The 18737-nt window shown below is 49.9% G+C and overlaps 7 protein-coding genes across 7 annotated transcripts; 4 read left to right on the top strand and 3 right to left on the bottom strand.

The window, feature by feature from the left end:
• Positions 1-134: 134 nt before the first annotated feature.
• On the bottom strand, positions 135-1811 carry VTN31DRAFT_976 (uncharacterized protein; the record flags this gene model as incomplete). The annotated part of the gene is made up of 1 exon (XM_069408539.1): positions 135-1811. The coding sequence occupies one exon, from the start codon at positions 1809-1811 to the stop codon at positions 135-137; it is 1677 nt and encodes a 558-aa protein (XP_069263832.1).
• An 893-nt stretch (positions 1812-2704) lies between these two features.
• On the top strand, positions 2705-3848 carry VTN31DRAFT_975 (uncharacterized protein; the record flags this gene model as incomplete). Its single annotated transcript, XM_069408538.1, has 3 exons — positions 2705-2829; positions 2985-3404; positions 3464-3848. 3 exons carry the CDS (start codon positions 2705-2707, stop codon positions 3846-3848), a joined length of 930 nt encoding a protein of 309 aa, XP_069263831.1.
• Positions 3849-5673: 1825 nt separating this feature from the next.
• VTN31DRAFT_974 (uncharacterized protein) lies at positions 5674-7614 on the top strand (the record flags this gene model as incomplete). The annotated part of the gene is made up of 5 exons (XM_069408537.1): positions 5674-5946; positions 6007-6420; positions 6469-6844; positions 6895-6942; positions 6992-7614. The coding sequence occupies 5 exons, from the start codon at positions 5674-5676 to the stop codon at positions 7612-7614; spliced, it is 1734 nt and encodes a 577-aa protein (XP_069263830.1).
• Positions 7615-8919: 1305 nt separating this feature from the next.
• VTN31DRAFT_973 (uncharacterized protein) lies at positions 8920-10209 on the top strand (the record flags this gene model as incomplete). The annotated part of the gene is made up of 4 exons (XM_069408536.1): positions 8920-9021; positions 9082-9493; positions 9560-10101; positions 10159-10209. The coding sequence occupies 4 exons, from the start codon at positions 8920-8922 to the stop codon at positions 10207-10209; spliced, it is 1107 nt and encodes a 368-aa protein (XP_069263829.1).
• Positions 10210-10503: 294 nt separating this feature from the next.
• Positions 10504-12314, bottom strand: VTN31DRAFT_972 (uncharacterized protein; the record flags this gene model as incomplete). Its single annotated transcript, XM_069408535.1, has 5 exons — positions 10504-11263; positions 11314-11806; positions 11877-11956; positions 12014-12060; positions 12123-12314. 5 exons carry the CDS (start codon positions 12312-12314, stop codon positions 10504-10506), a joined length of 1572 nt encoding a protein of 523 aa, XP_069263828.1.
• Positions 12315-15329: 3015 nt separating this feature from the next.
• VTN31DRAFT_971 (uncharacterized protein) lies at positions 15330-16643 on the top strand (the record flags this gene model as incomplete). Its single annotated transcript, XM_069408534.1, has 3 exons — positions 15330-15421; positions 15486-15901; positions 15958-16643. 3 exons carry the CDS (start codon positions 15330-15332, stop codon positions 16641-16643), a joined length of 1194 nt encoding a protein of 397 aa, XP_069263827.1.
• Positions 16644-17271: 628 nt separating this feature from the next.
• VTN31DRAFT_970 (uncharacterized protein) lies at positions 17272-17658 on the bottom strand (the record flags this gene model as incomplete). Its single annotated transcript, XM_069408533.1, has 2 exons — positions 17272-17428; positions 17597-17658. The coding sequence occupies 2 exons, from the start codon at positions 17656-17658 to the stop codon at positions 17272-17274; spliced, it is 219 nt and encodes a 72-aa protein (XP_069263826.1).
• Positions 17659-18737: the final 1079 nt, after the last annotated feature.

Below are 18737 nucleotides of genomic sequence, written 5' to 3'. Positions count from 1 at the left end.
GTCATAAACTAAATAGCAAGGCCATTGCCCCAAAACGTTATGATAATCACCTGGCGGGTTGGCCGCGAAGTCAGTCCTAGAAATGACAAGTATGATTTTCCTCTCAGAGTGCGAGGACTTCATGGACATGCCGACTATGCATTATGCATCGCGGTATCATGCTGGGCCATTTCTAGTTCATTCCCATCGGGATTCCTTTTTGCCTTTGAAACTTCTCGCGAAAGCTTTTTTGTGGTCTCCCCTTCAGCATGAGATTCGCGGTCAGTAGTCGGCATTACCGTTGTCGATGCTGATGAGCCAAGGTCAACAATAGGCTCGTGAAAAGTAACAGCGCTGGCATGGCGAACGAGATCCGAGGCATAGACGTTCGACTTTTGCGACTGGCCGCTCCAGACAGCCATGAGTAAGGCCAGAATGCTGAGGAACATTATGGCGATGTTACGGCGGTCACTTGCCAAGACCTTGATGTAGTTGATCAACAACGTCCGCAAGTCGATATCCCTAGCGGAAATGTTTGAAGTTTCCACAAAGGCTTCTGCTCGAGGTTTCAGGCCAGGCCCTTCGGGAGAAAGAAACTTCTGCGGCTCAGGACCGAGATCATCGAGGCCATCAAAATGTTGTTGGTTTAAGGGCCTAGCGTCTTCCTTGCCGTGAACAAACTGCTGATGTGGTCGGATATCCTCGTCAGCATGGATTTCACTCAGGATTCTGCGCTCTAACTCGGTTCTGACGTTGGCCGGCAACCAAAGCCCAACCTCGACATCGACTTTCTCCATCTCTTTCCAAGCGGCTTCCCATGCATCTGCCTTCATCAATCCGTTTGCCGCAAACACTCGGATTTCCCATTTTTTGCCGGCGTCACTTCGTTTGGAAATGTGTCTCCCGCAATCAGGACATTCCTCCCCTTCAGAATCGCTGTCCTCATGCATGTAGTTTTCTTCTCCTGAATCTTCCTCATGATTTCCCAAAAAGTGGCCATCCCGCAGTCGAGGTTGTCGCAACTCGAGGCTCTCCAGAAGTCGTTCTTCAAGAACATCATATGAGTCTTGTGGATGAGAAATCAACACGCCACGGTCTCGAAGTACGCCAGATCCGACGACCTTTTCCTCTAGTAATTTCCAACGCTTCCAAAACTTCTCTGGCAAAACCTCTTGTAGAATGCGTCGACTTGGTTGCGGTAACCCGGGGGCTAAAATCAGGCTCGGTGGCAAGAGATTGCAGTGGAGTAAGACCAGAGGATATTCTTTCTTCACTGTTTGTCTCTTTCGTGCAGAGCGGTAGCCTGTACGCATTTTTGGCGGCGATTCTGGCGCGCGCATTGACGATGGAAATCGCTCGTATGCCGGACCCCGTACTAGCCTGGATGGGGACGCATGCATGTCATCTTCGTCCTCTGTGTGCATTTGCATTTGCACAACGGAGCTGGGACGTCTGAAAGGCGAGTCTCGATCATGAATTTGTTGTCTGATAGAGCCTCCATGCTTGGCGTAATTCTTTGGATACTTGTTGTCTATCGGATGCACGACGACCGAATCTGGGATTGAGGAAACTGACGAACGGCTGGATGGAGGAGAATCCATTTGGTCCGTTTCATCATCTGCATTGCTGAGAGCTTTGTCACTGGAGGAAGACGACGACATGTGGTCCAAAACCTGGCAGTTCGTGTTTCGTTCGGATTCGCACTCCTCCCGAGAATCGTGTCTCACATTCCATGTGGTTTCCGCAGCAGCAGTCGCAGTCGACGTGTCCAGGTCGAAGTCCGTAGGACACTGGCCAGAATTGTCTAATTCATGGGAAGATAATCCGTCCATAACTTTGCGTTTTGAGCAAGTGAGCAATTCGTTCCGTACTGCCACGCTGGGGCCTTAGTCAGCCAATGTTATTTGGTTTTTAACGATCAGGCGTGCCTACTCTATCGTTCTGAGCCCTCAAAAGTAGCAACGATCATACTCATCATCGAAGCATGGGAACTCACTTTACGTCTGTCATAGGCCCATGTGCATCGGAGCTAGCAGTTATTGTTGGTGGTGTTTGCAAACGTGCCGTTGTACCAGGCAACCAGCCTGACCAATCGTTCACTCGAAAATCAGCAGGAGCCATGACCATCAGTACTCCGTCTGTATGTACCATTTTGTTACAGTGCATCATACGGAGTTACGGACACTCCCCACGGAATACCTCGTACATACGACCATAGCTCTGAAAATTACAATTAAAGAAGGATCTGTCCTCGCCCAACTGTGGCTCTCCGAGTCTCTGTGGTTCCACGTGCACAAATTTCGAAGACTGCGGTTGGCAAACTGGAAATGCAAGTTAACCTTCTCCGTACCTTACTTCAAATTTGCGATTGTAACGTCTTGTACGAACTCTGTACCCGTACGGACTCACGGAGAACGGAGATCATTGTCATCGGATTCGGATTGGCGATGGCAAAAATGCAATGATCTCCTGGCAATTAACACAACCTAAACTAGATATGGAAAATGGCGATTACGCCCCTTGGGATTGCATCCGGCAGGCTCCGCGATCCCGATTGGTCAGCCGAAAAGTTTTCGGATCGAAAACAACAAAAAAAATCTCGCCCTTCCTTCGGGCTTCAGCCGTGTCTAAATTGTCCAGGTTTCCCAGCCTGAACATTCTGGCCTCTCCTCTCCCCCTTCTACCTCTTTTTAAAGGGCTTGAATTCCCTTGATACTTGGTCACAATGGCTGCTGTTGCTACAGAGACCAAGAACCAGCCGCTGAGCGGCATTCAACTTTACTCCCGTTTCGCATTTGCTGGCGCTGTCTGCTGCTCCGTCACTCACGGCGCATTGACGCCCGTCGATGTGTAAGTTCATGCCTCAGGGAGTTCTGTTAGATGCGATATGGCCCGGTGAAGCGAGAGAGAAAGAAACTCCTGGCTTAGGGTGACGATTCGCTCTCACATCACATACCAGTACCAAATTGGCAGTCCCGGATGCTGACCAGATTGAACGAATTTAGTGTCAAGACCCGAATCCAACTGGACCCCGTCACGTACAATCGTGGTCTTTTCGGCGGCATTCGTCAGGTCATCCAGAATGAAGGTGCCGGCGCCCTGCTGACGGGTCTTGGGCCCACCGTTGCGGGTTACTTCCTCCAGGGTGCCTTGAAGTTCGGTGGTTACGAGTTTTTCAAGCAACAATCCATCAACTTCCTGGGCTACGAAACTGCCCGCAACAACCGAACCTCGGTCTACCTTGTCTCGTCAGCTCTTGCGGAGTTCTTCGCCGACATTGCTCTCTGCCCACTGGAGGCTACTCGTATCCGTCTCGTGTCTCAGCCCACTTTCGCCAGCGGTCTTGTCGGTGGTTTCACCAAGATCCTCAAGAATGAGGGTGTTATGGCGTTCTACTCCGGTTTCGGTCCAATTCTCTTCAAGCAGTATGTGGCATCACCAAGTATGATTTCTGCACACGCAGTAGGCTAAAGCTTCCCCCTAGGGTTCCTTACACTATGGCCAAGTTCGTCGTCTATGAGCGAGTTGCGGAGCTTGCGTACCGCTTCCTTGACAAGGAGAAGCTGTCCGACGGTGGCAAGACTGCGGTCAACCTGGGATCTGGCCTGATTGCCGGTTTCGCTGCTGCCATTGTCTCCCAGCCCGCCGATACCATGCTGAGCAAGATCAACAAGACTCAGGGTCTCCCTGGCGAGAGCACCACTTCTCGTTTGATCAAGATCGGCAAGGAACTTGGTTTCCGTGGCAGCTTCTCCGGTCTCGGCGCTCGTCTGTTCATGGTCGGTACCCTGACGGCCGGTCAGTTCGCCATTTATGGTGATGTTAAGCGTTTGATTGGTGCTGTTGGTGGCATTGAGATTTCCAAATAGATTGTATAGACATTGCTAGTATGCTCGCTCTTTACCAAAAATTCAGTTTCCATAGGTGCAATGTATATTATGCTTTGGTTGATATAATGTCTGCAGTTTTTGAGCGCTCTTACGACTTTGCCAACTTTACTTCCAAATAATAATGGTGGTTTCAACAAATCGTGGGGTTCCAGGCAAACTGTCAGATTGTGTTTGCTGTTCAGGGTTTGATTGGATTTGTTCATTCACGGATTGATCAAGTCAAGGCCTCAAGCTACGAGCTACAAAACCCTCCAAGCGATCAGGAAGGCAGAGGAGCTTACCTGAGTGTTCCAGAATTCGAGCACGTTTGGTTCCCCCTCGATGGATGTTGTGAACGAGGTACCGTTCGCGGACAGAAACTGATACATGGGTAGGTAGAGAGTGCTCATCGCCCAGCTTATACGCTCCTATGGGTTGCGCCGGTTGGTTTCTGTTTTGAGATGAATTGACGTGTGCTCCAAGCAGGCCGTTTCTTGCATCTTTTAACCATGGCAGCTGCCATTTTTTGAAAGCGATGCTTCAGGACAGGAACTAGGCGTCCCTTGGAGGACTAGGCCTGCGCTGGGCAGACATGTTGAGATCGAAATGACGGGTTGATAGATCATTCAAGCTCCACACTTGAACTCCGTGGCATACGTTCTATTAGCACTCCTGTTTTCCATGGGGCTTCATTATATGTCTTCGAATTCGAATGCGTCGAGAACTCAATTCCACCGTCTTGTGATGGCCAACGAAGTACTAGTCCTTCTGTGATCTTGACAAGAAAATCAGACGCGGGTGGAACTGCGAGCAGCAGCAACAAGCTTATCTATTCCAGGGCGTGAAATTGGACTGGAACGGCCTCCATTCGACGTGGGCATATCCTTCCGTCACAATCAGACCAGTTCATCGGAAAACATCGACCAGTTCATCGGCAAAGCATGGACCAATATGAGGCGGTAATGCGACAGTTCAACCAATGTGATCGTGGACCTAAGATGAGAGTGTTTGGTGTCGACGATGAGTGTGAGCAGGTGGGCATTGAAAAAGAAACCTCTGGAACAATGCGGCAACCTTGATTGTCATTCCGCATACTGATGGCATCGTTGTTATGGTCACACGTGTCAGCTGAACTGCTCTCTCTGCTCGGTGAAAAATGACACCTGCTTGACCGCCAGATGGATCTGCACTCTGCAGGTTAGATACCTCTAGACTTCTGCACAGTGCGCGCTCTCTTCTGAAGGCCATGAATTGCCGCCATATTTTGCAGGTTTGACCTAACGATTGGCAATCGGCACCAACATTCCGAGATCGGAAAGAATTCCGAATGCCCGGGGGTTGGACCGACCCGTTTCACGTGATTACTCATTGGGCAATAAGATTGTGATGGAAAATTATTGTTGTGTTGAAGCTGGAATTAGACCAAAGGTACTAGGCTAGTGATGAGAGAAGGACTGTAGTAGTACTGTGCCATGGGAATGTAGAGGCTCCTTCGTTGGTGGCTCATTGTTGTCTGCATGTTCTCCAGACATGTCGGTGAATTTGTTGTTGACTACACCAACGTGTACCCTGGTACGGAGTACTTGACGGAAGGATTGAACTGAAGCATGATGTTAGCGATAAGGCGGACAGGCCCTTCCAGACTCCAAACGCATCACAAAAAATTTATCCGGCATTGACTCAATCAATGTCTGTTCGCAATCTGACATCCCCCACTTTCGGCAGGGTTATGAATGCGGGCAGATTGCAGGAGACGTCCTAGTCTTCTCGCCGAGGTATCTTCATGTCGTTGGTGCCCCTTTCCTGCTAGAAGGCTCGCGTTGGGATGAGTCAATCAGAGTTTCCCCGTACCCGGGGAGAGGAAAATATAGAGCAAGCATTCGTCACGTCTGCAGGCGGTCCCGTGGAAAATGTTATTTCTTTGAAGGAGTCAGAAGAGACACTGCGAGTCGAAGATCAGACGAATACAGAGATCATGCACGAGCCAGTCCGTCAACAATATGGCAGCCCGTCTTCCTATCAGTTTCGTCGAGTGGCGTCCAAGACGCTGGTGTCCTTTGGGCCAGATGATCCTGAGAATCCATTCCATTGGGGGAAGGCAAGTAAAGCAACGCTGAACTCATACCAACCCAGCCCTGCTAAGGCAACTGTCGCGCAGGGCAAAAAGTTTTTCGTCGTTGTATCTGGCATGATGCAGGTTATGAACAGCACCATAGGATCTTCACTGCCGAGCGGCGCGATGGATTTCATTGCCGAAGACCTCAACATCACCACGTCGGAGCAGTTCGTGCTCCCGATTTCGTTGTTCCTCGTCGGATATGTCATCGGTCCGTTGATCTGCGGCCCGATGTCTGAACAGTACGGACGAAGATGGCCTCTGACGATCGGATATGTCATGTTCCTCGTTTTCACCATGGCATGCGCTCTGGCTCCCTCTTTGCCGGCGTTATTAGTGTTCCGACTCTTCAGTGGGATGGCTGCCGCCGCTCCGATCTCTATCATCACAGGGACGTATGCAGACGTATACGATGATCCAACCAAACGTGGCCGAGCACTGGCTTGGTTTATGGCGGTAAGCGGCAACAATTTCTCTGACAGTGACGTCGTACTAATCGAGAAGTGTACCACACTTGGCCCAATCATTTCCCCGTTCATGTCGGGTTTTGTCGCAACAGTCAGTTGGCGCTGGGCGTTCTGGCTGGGATTGATCATTGCAGGAGCATCTTGTCCGTTCATCATATTCTACCCGGAAACGTACGGCCCCGTCCTTCTTCATAAGAGGGCGAAAAAGTTGCGAAAGGAGACTGGCGACCAAAGCATCGTCGCTCCAATGGACCTCATGTGTCGGAATTTTCGAGAGACAATGGCCATCACGCTTTCCCGGCCGTTTCGCATGATCATCGGCGAATATATCGTATCCTTCACATGTTTGTACCTCTCATTAGCATATGCGATTTTCTATCTTTATTTCCAGGCATATCCTATTATCTTCCAAGGTGGAGTCTCCGAAATGTCTCACAATGGAATCCAGCTGATTCCGTTGCAGGAGTGTATGGCATGAGCCCAGGTGTGGCAGGCTTGACGTATTTGCCGAGTAAGTCCCTGGTTGGCAGCTGCAGGTGTTGAGTGCTGACTATGATCAGTCGGCATTGGTGCGTTCATTGCATGTGGCATCTTCATCTGGTATGATGGCTACCTCGCCCGTGCGAAAGAACGCGGGTTGAAGTGGGCACACAATGAAGACTACCGCCGCTTGCCATTGGCTTGCATTGGAGGGCCTCTTTATGTGGTATCACTGTTCTGGCTGGGCTGGACTGCTTCTTCCGACATACACTGGGTGGTTCCGATGATGTCTGGTGTCATCTTCGGCTTAGCGTATGAATTGATTTTCATGGCAATGTTGAATTACCTTTCGGACGCCTATGAAATATATTCGGCTAGCGCGCAATCGGCAGCAAGCTGTTGTCGAAGCATTTGCGGGGCACTGCTTCCATTGGCAGCAAGGCCAATGTTCGACCGACTGGGGATCAGCTGGGCGTGCAGTCTCATCGCTTTTCTCAGTCTCGGCGTGTCACTGATCCCGTTTGCCTTTATTTATTGGGGTCGCACGATTCGAGACAACAGCAAATTCTGCCAGCAACTACGGCAGCTCAAAGAAGAGGAGCGCCGTGCATGGGAGCAGGCGAATGCTGGAAATCAAGCGGATGATGTTGAGAAAGCCAGGACGGCAGCGGAGCCAGGTGAGAGCGATGCTGACAGAGTTTGAATGGTTGCGCTACCACGGCCAGGGTCGACGAGATGGTTGCAATGTTGACGGCAGCCCCATGTCCCACAAAGCCCACGTTGTCAGGTAGCCACCAAACCAGCAGCTCCGCCCGAATCTGGTCGACGAGCATGAATTCTAAAAAGATCCGCTTATGGCATCAATGTTTTTCTCGGGGACGCCTTATTCTCTTGCGGCAAGAAGCTCATTTCTACCGATCTCTTTCCAATATGGCAGTGCCATTTGTCGCCATCGCTGAATCGGTTTTCAGGTCGAATGAACTGCGTCAACTGTCGACCGGGGAGGGGTTTGATAGAGGACAAAAATGGCATTATGATGGTACGGCGTTTGGGGTATTGTTACCTTTCGGGCATCAGATCATATGTTATTATTACATGGCCTAATACTTAATCGGATGAATAATGAAGTCGTTACGATAAAAGGAGCTGCATCTGATTCTCACATTCAGATTGATCGTTGGTGGTACTAACGTTTTGGAGTCGGCCTGTTGAGCCCTAAGCCCTAAACCCTAGGTATGATAACATCAAGGGTTTTTTTGTAAAATACCCATGTTACTCACGTGATCGCATAACCTGAACTCACGTGCATACACGTGCATAAGAGTATGTCCGCTCTTGGCATCGTCCGGGACATTGGGTTTGGGCTTTGGCGGACACTGGCGGGCAACAGGGAGAGGACGCGCCCGCGCATCAATCGAGGGTCTCTCTCGTTTCTGTTTTCCTGGGTTTGGACTTGGAAGGTTGAACCTTCGGTTAATGAGCCAATAGCCGTAGCCTGTATAGTTTCTAGGTAGGTGATTGTACACTGATTGGGTAGAGTTAAACGGTTTAACCTAAGCTCAGTTGCAGAGTTTCGGTTCTGCAGAATGGACGAGGTTGTTGCGTAAGTTTTTACCCCGGACCTCGGTATTTGACCTTCGACCCACGATGGAGGATGGACTAGGGAGGAAAAACAACCACTGCTATTTCACGTTCACCGGTTGCTCGAGTGCTCTACAAGGACATCAAATACTGTAAATATCTCGAACTGCTGACCTCGAAATGTTTGTTATCTGGTTCGCGACCTCCTACTCATAGATTGGCAGTGCTCATAGACCAGCATCACCAATTCGTTCGTCTTCTGCATGTGATTTTCAAGATTCGCATCCATGGTTCTGTCAACAGCCCTAGAAGTTCAATCCACTGCTCCCTGACTACAGCGTGTGTGCGGGAGACTGTTCGACTGCATTTGATCTAACAGCTCGCCTGCATCGAGAACTGGAACTCCGCGTGTTCACTATTGCGTAGAATGGCGAAACGAGTGACGATTTTCGACCCGCCTCCTTTGGACACGGCCAAAGCAGGCATCGAGAACATTCTGGAGTTGACTCCGATGCAAGACATTGGGCCGGTATGCATAGAGGTGCGAGCGATCGTGCTAACCACAACTGACGTGAATCGAACTATTCAGGATGTGTTCACGAATAGCCGTCCTCTATGGCATCCGCCTGGAGCCCGAGGCGTATACGGCGGAGCAGTGATTGCACAATGTCTGGCCGCAGCGCAGCGCACCGTTCCTGAGGGCTTTACGGTTCATAGTATGCACTGTTACTTCGTCCTGGCTGGGGATTCGGAGATTCCCATCATATACCACGTCGAACGGGTACGCGACGGAAGAAGCTTCGCGACACGAACAGTCCAAGCACGACAGCGCGGGCGTCCGATCTTCACCACAACTCTCAGTTTCAATAAGGATGACAGCGGGGGCAAGATCAAGGTTGAGCATTCGTCGCAGATGCCATCTGTGCCCCCGCCAAAGGATCAACCGCCATCGAAAGCATCTCAAAGTCCGTTTGAAGTTCAAAGAATACGGACAGAGTTCGGTAGGATTGTCATCATTCAGACTCCTGACGGGCATAGAACACGCTGACTGACTGGACTGCGACCAGGCTCCGAACCCATCGAACAGCGCCGTTTAGTGCAATGGTGCCGCGTCCGCGACAAGATTTCCGAAGAGGGTGGGCATCGAGCTCATCTCTCTGCCCTTGCATACATCTCTGATAACTACTTTATCGGTACCGTACCGCGCGTCCATAAAATCCCGCGCTTTTCGTCCCCAACCGTTATCGAGAAAGCGTTGAAGGCGCTTAAGAACCCGTCTGACCTCGGAAGTGACTTCGTCGCGAACTATATCAATGAAGTTGCTCCCGGACGGCAGGCCGAAATCCGCAAACTAGCCGAAAGTCATGCAAACGGTACTGCCATTGATGCCCGGAAAATCTCTTCCATCATTCGAAGCGAGGATCCGAGAGAGATTGGCATGATGGTCAGTCTGGATCACACGATATACTTCCATAACCCCCGCGCTTTCCGGGCCGATGAATGGATGCTGTGTGTAATGGAGAGCCCCTGGTCTGGCGATGGTCGGGGCCTCGTTCAGCAGAAGATCTGGTCCCGGGACGGAGTGCATATCGCTACCTGCGTACAGGAAGTAGGTCATTATCGTTTCCCTGAAGATTTAGGGACGGTGTTCTAATTTGGATCGTAGGGCGTTATTCGATTGAAGCAGGACGAGCCGAAGGCAGAGTCAAAGTTGTAATATCAGGAGTAGTATCTAAGTAGAGATGTTAATAATAAACCTCCATCGAGAGGGCACGGGGAAGGCGATTGTATTGTTGCCAGAACATGCATCCTGATCGAATGGCTATGCGAGAAATCGTGAACAAGTCGCTGACATGCAACAAATTCTATATACATGAAATGGCAAGCCAGTAATACATGATCATCCGAACTTGAGATGCTCCGTCGAGAATACAAACGGACGAAACTCTAGCCATTAGTACAGTGCAACCCAGATTGTTGTATCATGATCGAAATGGCAAAATGTAGGCATTCATCTTGCGTCCGCAGCGAGTTTGACGCTATCCAGAGCCACAACTCGAGGACCAATATAATCCTTTCGTCGAACAAACCACCAAGCGACGACAAAGAGCGTGAGACCACCAGTAATCAAGCTCGTATAGTTCATAGATTGGGCGTCGGTAGGAAGCGCGTAAGGGAAGCAGAAAATGACGATGAAGGCCATGATGTAGATGCAGCTGAGAGCGTTGACGATAAAACCGATGGGACCTTTCATCCAGAAATAACCCGGCTGGACAGAAGAGCGGCCACTTAGCAGATGTGGCAAGATGGCCGCCAGGTAGGACAGGGTGGAAAGTTGCACGTATGAGCCCACGAAAGCGTTGAATGCCGTTGTTGACCCGACGTAGATGCAAGCGAGCACCGTGATGAGCACACCGCAAACCAAGGTGGCGTTGAAGGGATTGTGCATTTTCTTGTCGACTTTGCCAATCCATGTCGCAAAGGGAGTCGCATTGTCGCGAGCAAGAGTCCACAGCGTGCGGCCAGCGGTGATGAAGCATCCAATGCAAGTGATCACGGTCGGTAGGAAAGCAACGATCAGCAAACCAAGGGCACCGCCTCTCGAGCCAGTCGCTTGTCGGTAAATCTCTGCCAACGGGAAGGCAATGACACTGTTGAGAATTGCGTCAAGGTCTTGAATCGAGTAAAACATGGCAATCATGTACAGAAATCCGGTGAAGAAACCAACACCCACTTGGGCCAGAACCGCCTTGGGGATGTTCCTGCTTGGTCTGGAACGTATTAACGTCTGTCTGCTATGCGGCGAAATTGAAACACTCACTTTGGGATTTCCTCTGCCAGATGAGACGTAAGATCACAGGTTCCTACGCTGTAGGCACCGTTCAGCATTCCAAGAACAAAAACAAATGCCTGACTCGTGTAACCGATATCGCTCGACCAGCTGCGCCAAACAAATTCGTCGGAAGCATGGCCAACTCCGTTGACGTACGGCATCACGGCGCAGACGATGATGCTGACTAAGACTCCTCCGACGATGAGGAATGCACCAATGTTTCCAATGGTCGGCAAAAGTCGATTAGCAAAAAGCACGGTTGCGCAGCAAATCCACGCAGCGAATATCATGCCCAGGAAAGCGTGCCATGCTTTGGGCTCGAAGTCGGGATGCATCAAGGCGTACATGGAAACAGTCTGGTTACCAATGATGGACGCCATTGAGGCGGCTCCAAAAACCCAGGCCAGCGTATTCCAGTAGCCGGCAAACCAGCCACAAATGCGTCCATACTTTCCGGCTGTCACTGATGCCCAGTGGTAGACTATGTGTCCTTCCGTTAGATGCTCATTGCCCATCATGCAGTCTTATTGATTGTTGACATGAGAACTTACCGCCGCTGGCGGAGGGGATAGCCGAGGCCAACTCGGCAATAGAGGCAGCAACGAGCCAGTAACAAGCCGACACGGCGATGCTGTAAAGGTCCTATTAGCCTACAGAACACCATGAGATGCGGGGGCGGTTGATGTACAATTCATAGATTACACCCGCAGGACCTCCATTGGCGATATTGATTGTCTGGAAACAATCGAGTCAGCATTGAAGCAGTACTTCCATAGACCTGGATGGTAACAACATACCACACTGCCTCCTTGAGCAATCCAAGTGTTCCCTGTTGTAACAGCAATCGCACAGATGCTGAGGAGGTTGAAGTTCCGCTCCAGCTCCTGCTTGTGACCAGAGGCATTGACTTCTTCGGATCTGTGATCCTCCGGGACCGGTGCTTCCACACTTTTGACCTTCTCCGGCGAAGATACTTTGGTATTCTCCATTATGACCTGAGAACGAAATTAAGAGAGCGCGAGACGGTGCAGACCCTTGCGAGTAATGGAGCGATATTCACGCGGAACGGAGAAAAAGAAACAGCGAGAGAAGTGATAGGCTAGATGACAAAAGCTCAGGTCAGGCGAGACGCGTTCCCCATGTTCCTCTATTCGCAAACGAGTGACTGAAGTTGAGATTGTGTTTGTCCTACGACTAGGACTCTTTATGCTCTTATCGCAGAGGTCGCAGCCCCGGCGAATCTGCCTTGTACTTGAATCTTATCCACATAACCTATCGCCGATGGTCTAAAGGGGTGCAATAATGCGACTCCAGGGTCCAGATTCAGAGATTTCTGGCCATTGGGAGCAGATGCTTCTCGCTCCATTCCGGAAAATGTGGCGACAGGAGAGTGTGATTGGCCGATAAGACCAGGGGAGCATGGAGATGATGTCAGCAAATCGTCTCAAAGAGGAAATTCCAACAGATCGCAGCCAGGGCAAAGCACTTGTCACGTGACGATGTTATCAAAGGTATTTCAGAGAAGTTGGGGTCGGGGCCCATGATCCATCGACTGAAGTTGAACGGGTCCGGGATGGTTGTCCTCCGTACGGAGTACTCCGGATAGAGTCCTCTGTGCTCCCGTACTCGTACCTAGTAGTTATTTAGTGGTTCATTGGGCGAATGCGCGAAGCCTGAGAATGCTGAGGAGTCTGCACGGACACGCACCCAACCTCAATTGCACGTGGCCTGTGATCGTCGGTTAAGTAAGGAGTCCAGACTAGGTCATTGTCGGGAGTTATTACTCGTAATCAGGTATGGAGTTACTCCGTAGTACGAGTAGAGAACCTACTATATACATACTACGAGTACTTCCTCGGCCAATTGTGCAAGTGCTTCATTCTCATCCATTCAGTCATCATCTACGAGGAAGTGGCTTCAAGTTTCAACACTTTTCGTAGTCACCTGTCGGCAAAAGATATTAAGGCAACGCCACTGCAACGAGGCGCCCTCCTTCGTTGTTAGTGCTATGTCGCAGAGCCTTGCAGTCGAAGAACCCAGATGAGTTGATGACAGGACAGACGGGCCGGACCCTGCGAAAAAGACACTATCCCTCGATAAAATAGTGCTCGTAACTGTCGTACTTTAGTCTCAACCCGCACCAGGGGCTTCGCTTGTAAAAGCACGGACTTGAAGTTGAACCGAGTCCAAAACACAACAAAAACATAACTTCCTCTTCATCAACCAGCCATCCCGTCCCACCGTTAGTTCCGTAGTCCGAACGGGAATCTAGATCCACAGCCACCCAACCAGCCAAAATTGAGTATGAGTGAGACTCCGTACGGACTACTACGGAGTACTCCGGACTCGGTACGAGTAGCCGAACCGAGTGATGTACTCCGTACGAAAGAGTACCTAGGTTACTCGGCAAATATTCTTTTCCCTCCCTCAGTCCAACTAGGGTAACTTCGATGCAAAACAGACAACCGCGAAGGCGCAAACTATAATACGGAGTACTGTACGAGTACTGAAGTACTGTATACTCGGAGTTACATGGTTACATACAGTAAATAATGCTAATAAGCATTAGCACCTTGCCGATCAAGACGCTAGTATGTTGTCCACTCGGAAATGCTTCCTTTCGTAAAAAGGATGTTGCCACGGGGAATTCGTCGATGCAATTCGACAAGTCGCGACAAACTCCGTAACTACTCGTAGACTAGTACTCCGTACCTATCCGGAATACTCACCAACTAGTTAATTAGGTTCAATTGCCTCGAGTCCTGAAGCTTATTCAGGGTCCGATCCCGGGATCCCTAGCACCTTACAGGTACAGTACCTACAACTGCTGCATTTGTTACGGTCCAAGAAGGCCGACGGTACTCCGTACGTTACATAAGTACATACATAGTTCGTCAAGACCGGGACAGGCTACCAGCCTACCACCCCATGGCCCATGCATGCCCGAAACCACAGTGGGCTAGTGGAACTTATGTTATAGGATCCACTGACATAAGTACAGACTGCCATTATTCGAATCAAAATTCCCGAGGGACATGCAGATTGAAAGCCAAGGTTGTACCTGCAGACTCTGCAGTTGTCCACAACGTGGCAGGGGTCTGTAATCTGTATCTAGCCCAATGGAACAAACGGGTTTGTCACGGTAGGCCTACTCAGTACGGAGTACAGAGTACTCCGTACAAACTCCAGAGTTCAGCCAACAACGCCATACACCTACTCAGCGGGCTGATTTCACATGCTTTGAAAAAGTATTGTCCTGTCACGATTCCGTACTCCCTACTCAACTACTTCCTTGAGGACGGAGCATTCAAGTCACAAAGTCAAATAGTTAGTCTAAACCCATTGATGACATTGCGTTTTCTCATGGACCCATTGCATGAGCGCGGGGACCGCCACAGATCTGGAATCGATGCGCTAAAATTTAAAGTTTGACTGTGGGCCGAACTCCGTTCCTCTCAGCGAATCACGAAGGGAGACAAGGGTATCCATTTGATTACGAAAACTGAATGCCCTAATTCAATAGGTAGCGATCTGATCGATAGATCGGACAGCCACGTGCAAAGTTTGCAGAGTCAAGAACTGATATTCCACTTTAGATGCTGCTTAATCAATGTTCTAACTAGTAATAGTATTTCTTGCTTGCTCGCCGAAATCGCGCGCCCGCGCTTGGATGTCAATTGAGGTACTTGCCAAGGTAGCTAGAAGCGAGAATGGCCAGCATGTCAAAAAAGTTTGGGTTTTGTCGTTGGTCCTTGGAACATACTTCAAGCCATTTCCTGGAATTGACCGGCGTGGAGAGACCTCCACCGTTTCCAGTGTTGGTTATCTACACAAACTCTCTCTCCCAGCTTGCTCTTATCAAATGAATGCTTTCTGTAATCCTGGAAAACAGTGGACTTAAAAGTACCCGGTTCTTTTTCATGAATGGGCTGTTCACTGGTTATTATCCTTGTTTGACCATCGCTAAGTTTCATCGCTGCGACAGCGACTGAATCTGTGAAACCATGGGCGCCACTTCACCAGAGTTCGCCCAAGCGTTCAGACGCGAGACATGGATCCTCTTCTCAATCGGAGTTCTGGTGGCTATTCTGCGATTGTAAGCCTCGAATGAGAACATGGCAGCAAGCAAGTGTGCGAAGGTCTAACCGGTCTGATCGCAGTACTGCACGCATCCGACGGCTCGGGATCCGGAATCTTCAGGTCGATGACTATCTCATGGTATTTGGACTGATATGGTACACGATCCTTTGTGTCGCTATCAACGAAGTCATCTTCGGCGGAGGATCGAATTTGATGACGCAAGAGGACATTGATAATTTGACCCCCGAAACACATGCCGAACGAGTACGTGGTAGTAAATGGGTGTTTGTGTCTGAACATGCCATGCAGCTCGCCATCTGGAGCTGCAAGGGCTGCATGCTCGTGATTTACGCTCGTATGACAAGCGGACTCTCAAAGAAACGTTTGGTCAATTACCTGTCGATATACGTCGGGCTGGGCTTTATTGGTTCCGAGCTGGCACTCTTCCTTACTTGTATTCCGATTCAAAACTACTGGGCTGTTCCCACACCGAACTGTGCGTCCCCCATCGTTGTCTGATTATTGCAGGATTTGACTCTGACAATTTCATAGACCAATGCTCCAGTTACCAGCATTATGAAATCATTCAGGGTTGCTTCGCCATCACCGCAGATATTGCGATGTTGGTAGTTGCGATTCCAATCGTCGCTCGCATTCGCGTGCCGCTGAGAAAGAAGCTGATCCTTCTCATTTTGTTCGGCATGGGTATCTTCGTCATCGTCTCCGCCGTTCTGACCAAAGTGTACTGCCTGGTGCCGTCGCTGATTTCCTACGTCTACTTGAACTGGTACTTCCGTGAGGCCACGGTGGCTGTGTTGGTGACGAACCTGCCCCTCGTCTGGTCCCTCCTGCGTGACCTATTCCCATCAGTTGGCAGCTGGGGAGGATCGAAGAAGACTTCGGACCGGTACCATTACCAGGGCACCGGTACAGGTCCCTCGGGCAGAACATTTTCGTCGCGTCGACGTTACGGTCCTGGCAGTCAGATTCAACCCGATTACGATCTGCAAGATCTGGAGACGAACGGCAAGGCCTCCGGGTCTGCGAGCACCTCCGCTACAGAGGAGCGGAATGGTGCGAGCAGCGACGACGATTCCGCTCGTGCTCTTCATATCCGACAGGACATCACGGTGACGATCCGAAGTGAAGAGAAACCCGCAGAGTCCCATGACCACCAACCACAAAATTGGCCATTGAAGACGCATCCATCACCACCACGGCCTGGTGCCCAGTACTGAAACGAGGCTATGAATTCTATCATGCTGTAGTACTGGTACTACAGCCCATCGATAATGACTGATACTTGGCGTTATGAGAGGAAAGGAATGAAATTTTGGCGTTAAAGGCATGCGACTTTCTTGTCTGCTTTCACGGATGGACGCTGGATGCTTGTACTACCGGATGTACAGTAGTACTAACTATATACCGTTCATTTCCTGTTCATTTTCTCATCACCAGAGGATGTCGGCACGAGGGACACGAGGGCGTCCAATTCTCCGAATTCGCCTCACAACTTACAGAATTGCAAGACTCGCAAACTTTGCACGGACATTCCGAAACTACAGTCCAGAAATCCGGATCTCGTTGCTGAGCTCTGGTAGGAGACAGAGATCGTTTGTACTAAGCGAGTTCCTGTACGATTAGTACCTTGACCACACGGAGATAGAACTCTCCGCAATCTGCATCGAGAAATCAGGATATGTACATCCGAATGATCCGATGGTATGGGTATGCTGGAGCATGTGGGGTACTTACACAGTCATGGTGTTGCTTGATTGATTATTCTCTACCCATGTACTCCGTACCAGGTAGGTAGGTTAGTTTTCAACACGGAGAGATCACTTGCAAAAATTCCTCCTCGTACGTTCAGTCCAAAGTGCTGGACAGCTGAGCTCTTCCATCGCGTACTGCCACCACCCTTTTGCGATATGTAAACAGGAGTGCCGACTGCCGAGAGAGCATTGTCCTGGATGTCTCCAAGTTCAAGCGAAACACGAACGAATTGTGTGGGTGTTTTGGTGCCCTAAATTTCATAGTGAAACTATCAGAAACAATAGTGAAAATATCAAGGTCCCCATTTTCATGGCTTGAGAAAGCCAACCGGGCTTTCAGTCGGATTCCATCATTGTGGATCACCAACAGCCTCGCCTCGTTCCATGGATTCGACTTCTGTAGAAGACTGAAGACTTACCAATAAGTCATGTCCAATTGTCCATCTTGTGATCGGATCCCTCGGAGGCCCTGCTCCGTCATCGGGAATGAGCCGCCGCATTCTGAGAAAGTCCTGTTCCATGGTTCTGTAAACGATATCTCAGTTTTGGAGGGTACCTTGAGGGCGCTGGGAACAGGAACGGAGCACGTGAACCGAGTACAAGAGGGACGCTGGGAAGTGGGAACATACTCCGTGCCTCGAATCAACTTCCATGGTTACAGTACTCCGTAGATTGTGGAAAAATGGCCGATAGGGCTTTCAAACCCCCTCGTGCCTTTGTTCTTCCGCCTGAAAGTTTGCATGGTACCGAAACCCGTGTTTAAATTCAGGAACTCAGAGCGACATGTATGTACAATCCAGTATTCCTGTCATAATGAGCACAAAGCTTGGTTTCGAGAGTCGGGAATGCTCCGCTGCGCCCATGATGTGCAAATCCCATGTCGCCAAACGCCTTTTTATGTGAGTTTGTGTTGATTATCTGATGAATCGCAGTCACTCTTTGAGTACCTTTCTCACTCTGTTGTCTGTCATTCCTTTGTCTCTTGCATTTCGTTCGTCAGATGATGTGCATAAATTGAGGTCACTCCCACCCACATGGATGGGCAAGTAGACTCAGTGAGAATTGACAATAGCCTTACCGTTGGCATTTACTTCTCTGATACTTTGACATGCTACATAACCTGCCATAATTCAACAGTTTGAACGCAAGTCCATTGCAGATGATTTCAGAGGCGTGACTGCTCTGGGCTATTTGGACAGCACGACTCGGACGAGTCATGAGGAGCCGGGGGCCTGAGACTCCTGGACAGGACAGGAGGTTCATCATGCGGTTTGCCTAATGGGCTCGCAGAATCGACCATGAAAAAACGTTGAGTATACTGGTTAAGTTCGACAGTACGGAGTACGGAGGACTCACAGTCTTACATTAGCATGTACTCCGTACCATAGTGAAAATTCTACATAGTCGTCTTCGACGGAGTTCCCGTCGCTTTCCAAGGACAAGATTTGGTGCTTGCTCCAGGGTTTGGCTGCCAGAAGTTCAGAACTCAGGTATGTACAGACAACAGAGGTAGTACTGCACGTATTACCGAATATTTGCCTATAATAGCAAGTGAAATGA

This window comes from Thermomyces dupontii (genome assembly GCF_041956625.1).
Source record: "Thermomyces dupontii strain NRRL 2155 unplaced genomic scaffold VTN31scaffold_1, whole genome shotgun sequence".
In the NCBI taxonomy this organism is placed as follows: domain Eukaryota; kingdom Fungi; phylum Ascomycota; class Eurotiomycetes; order Eurotiales; family Trichocomaceae; genus Thermomyces; species Thermomyces dupontii.
This window is presented reverse-complemented; position numbering and strand designations above follow the sequence as displayed.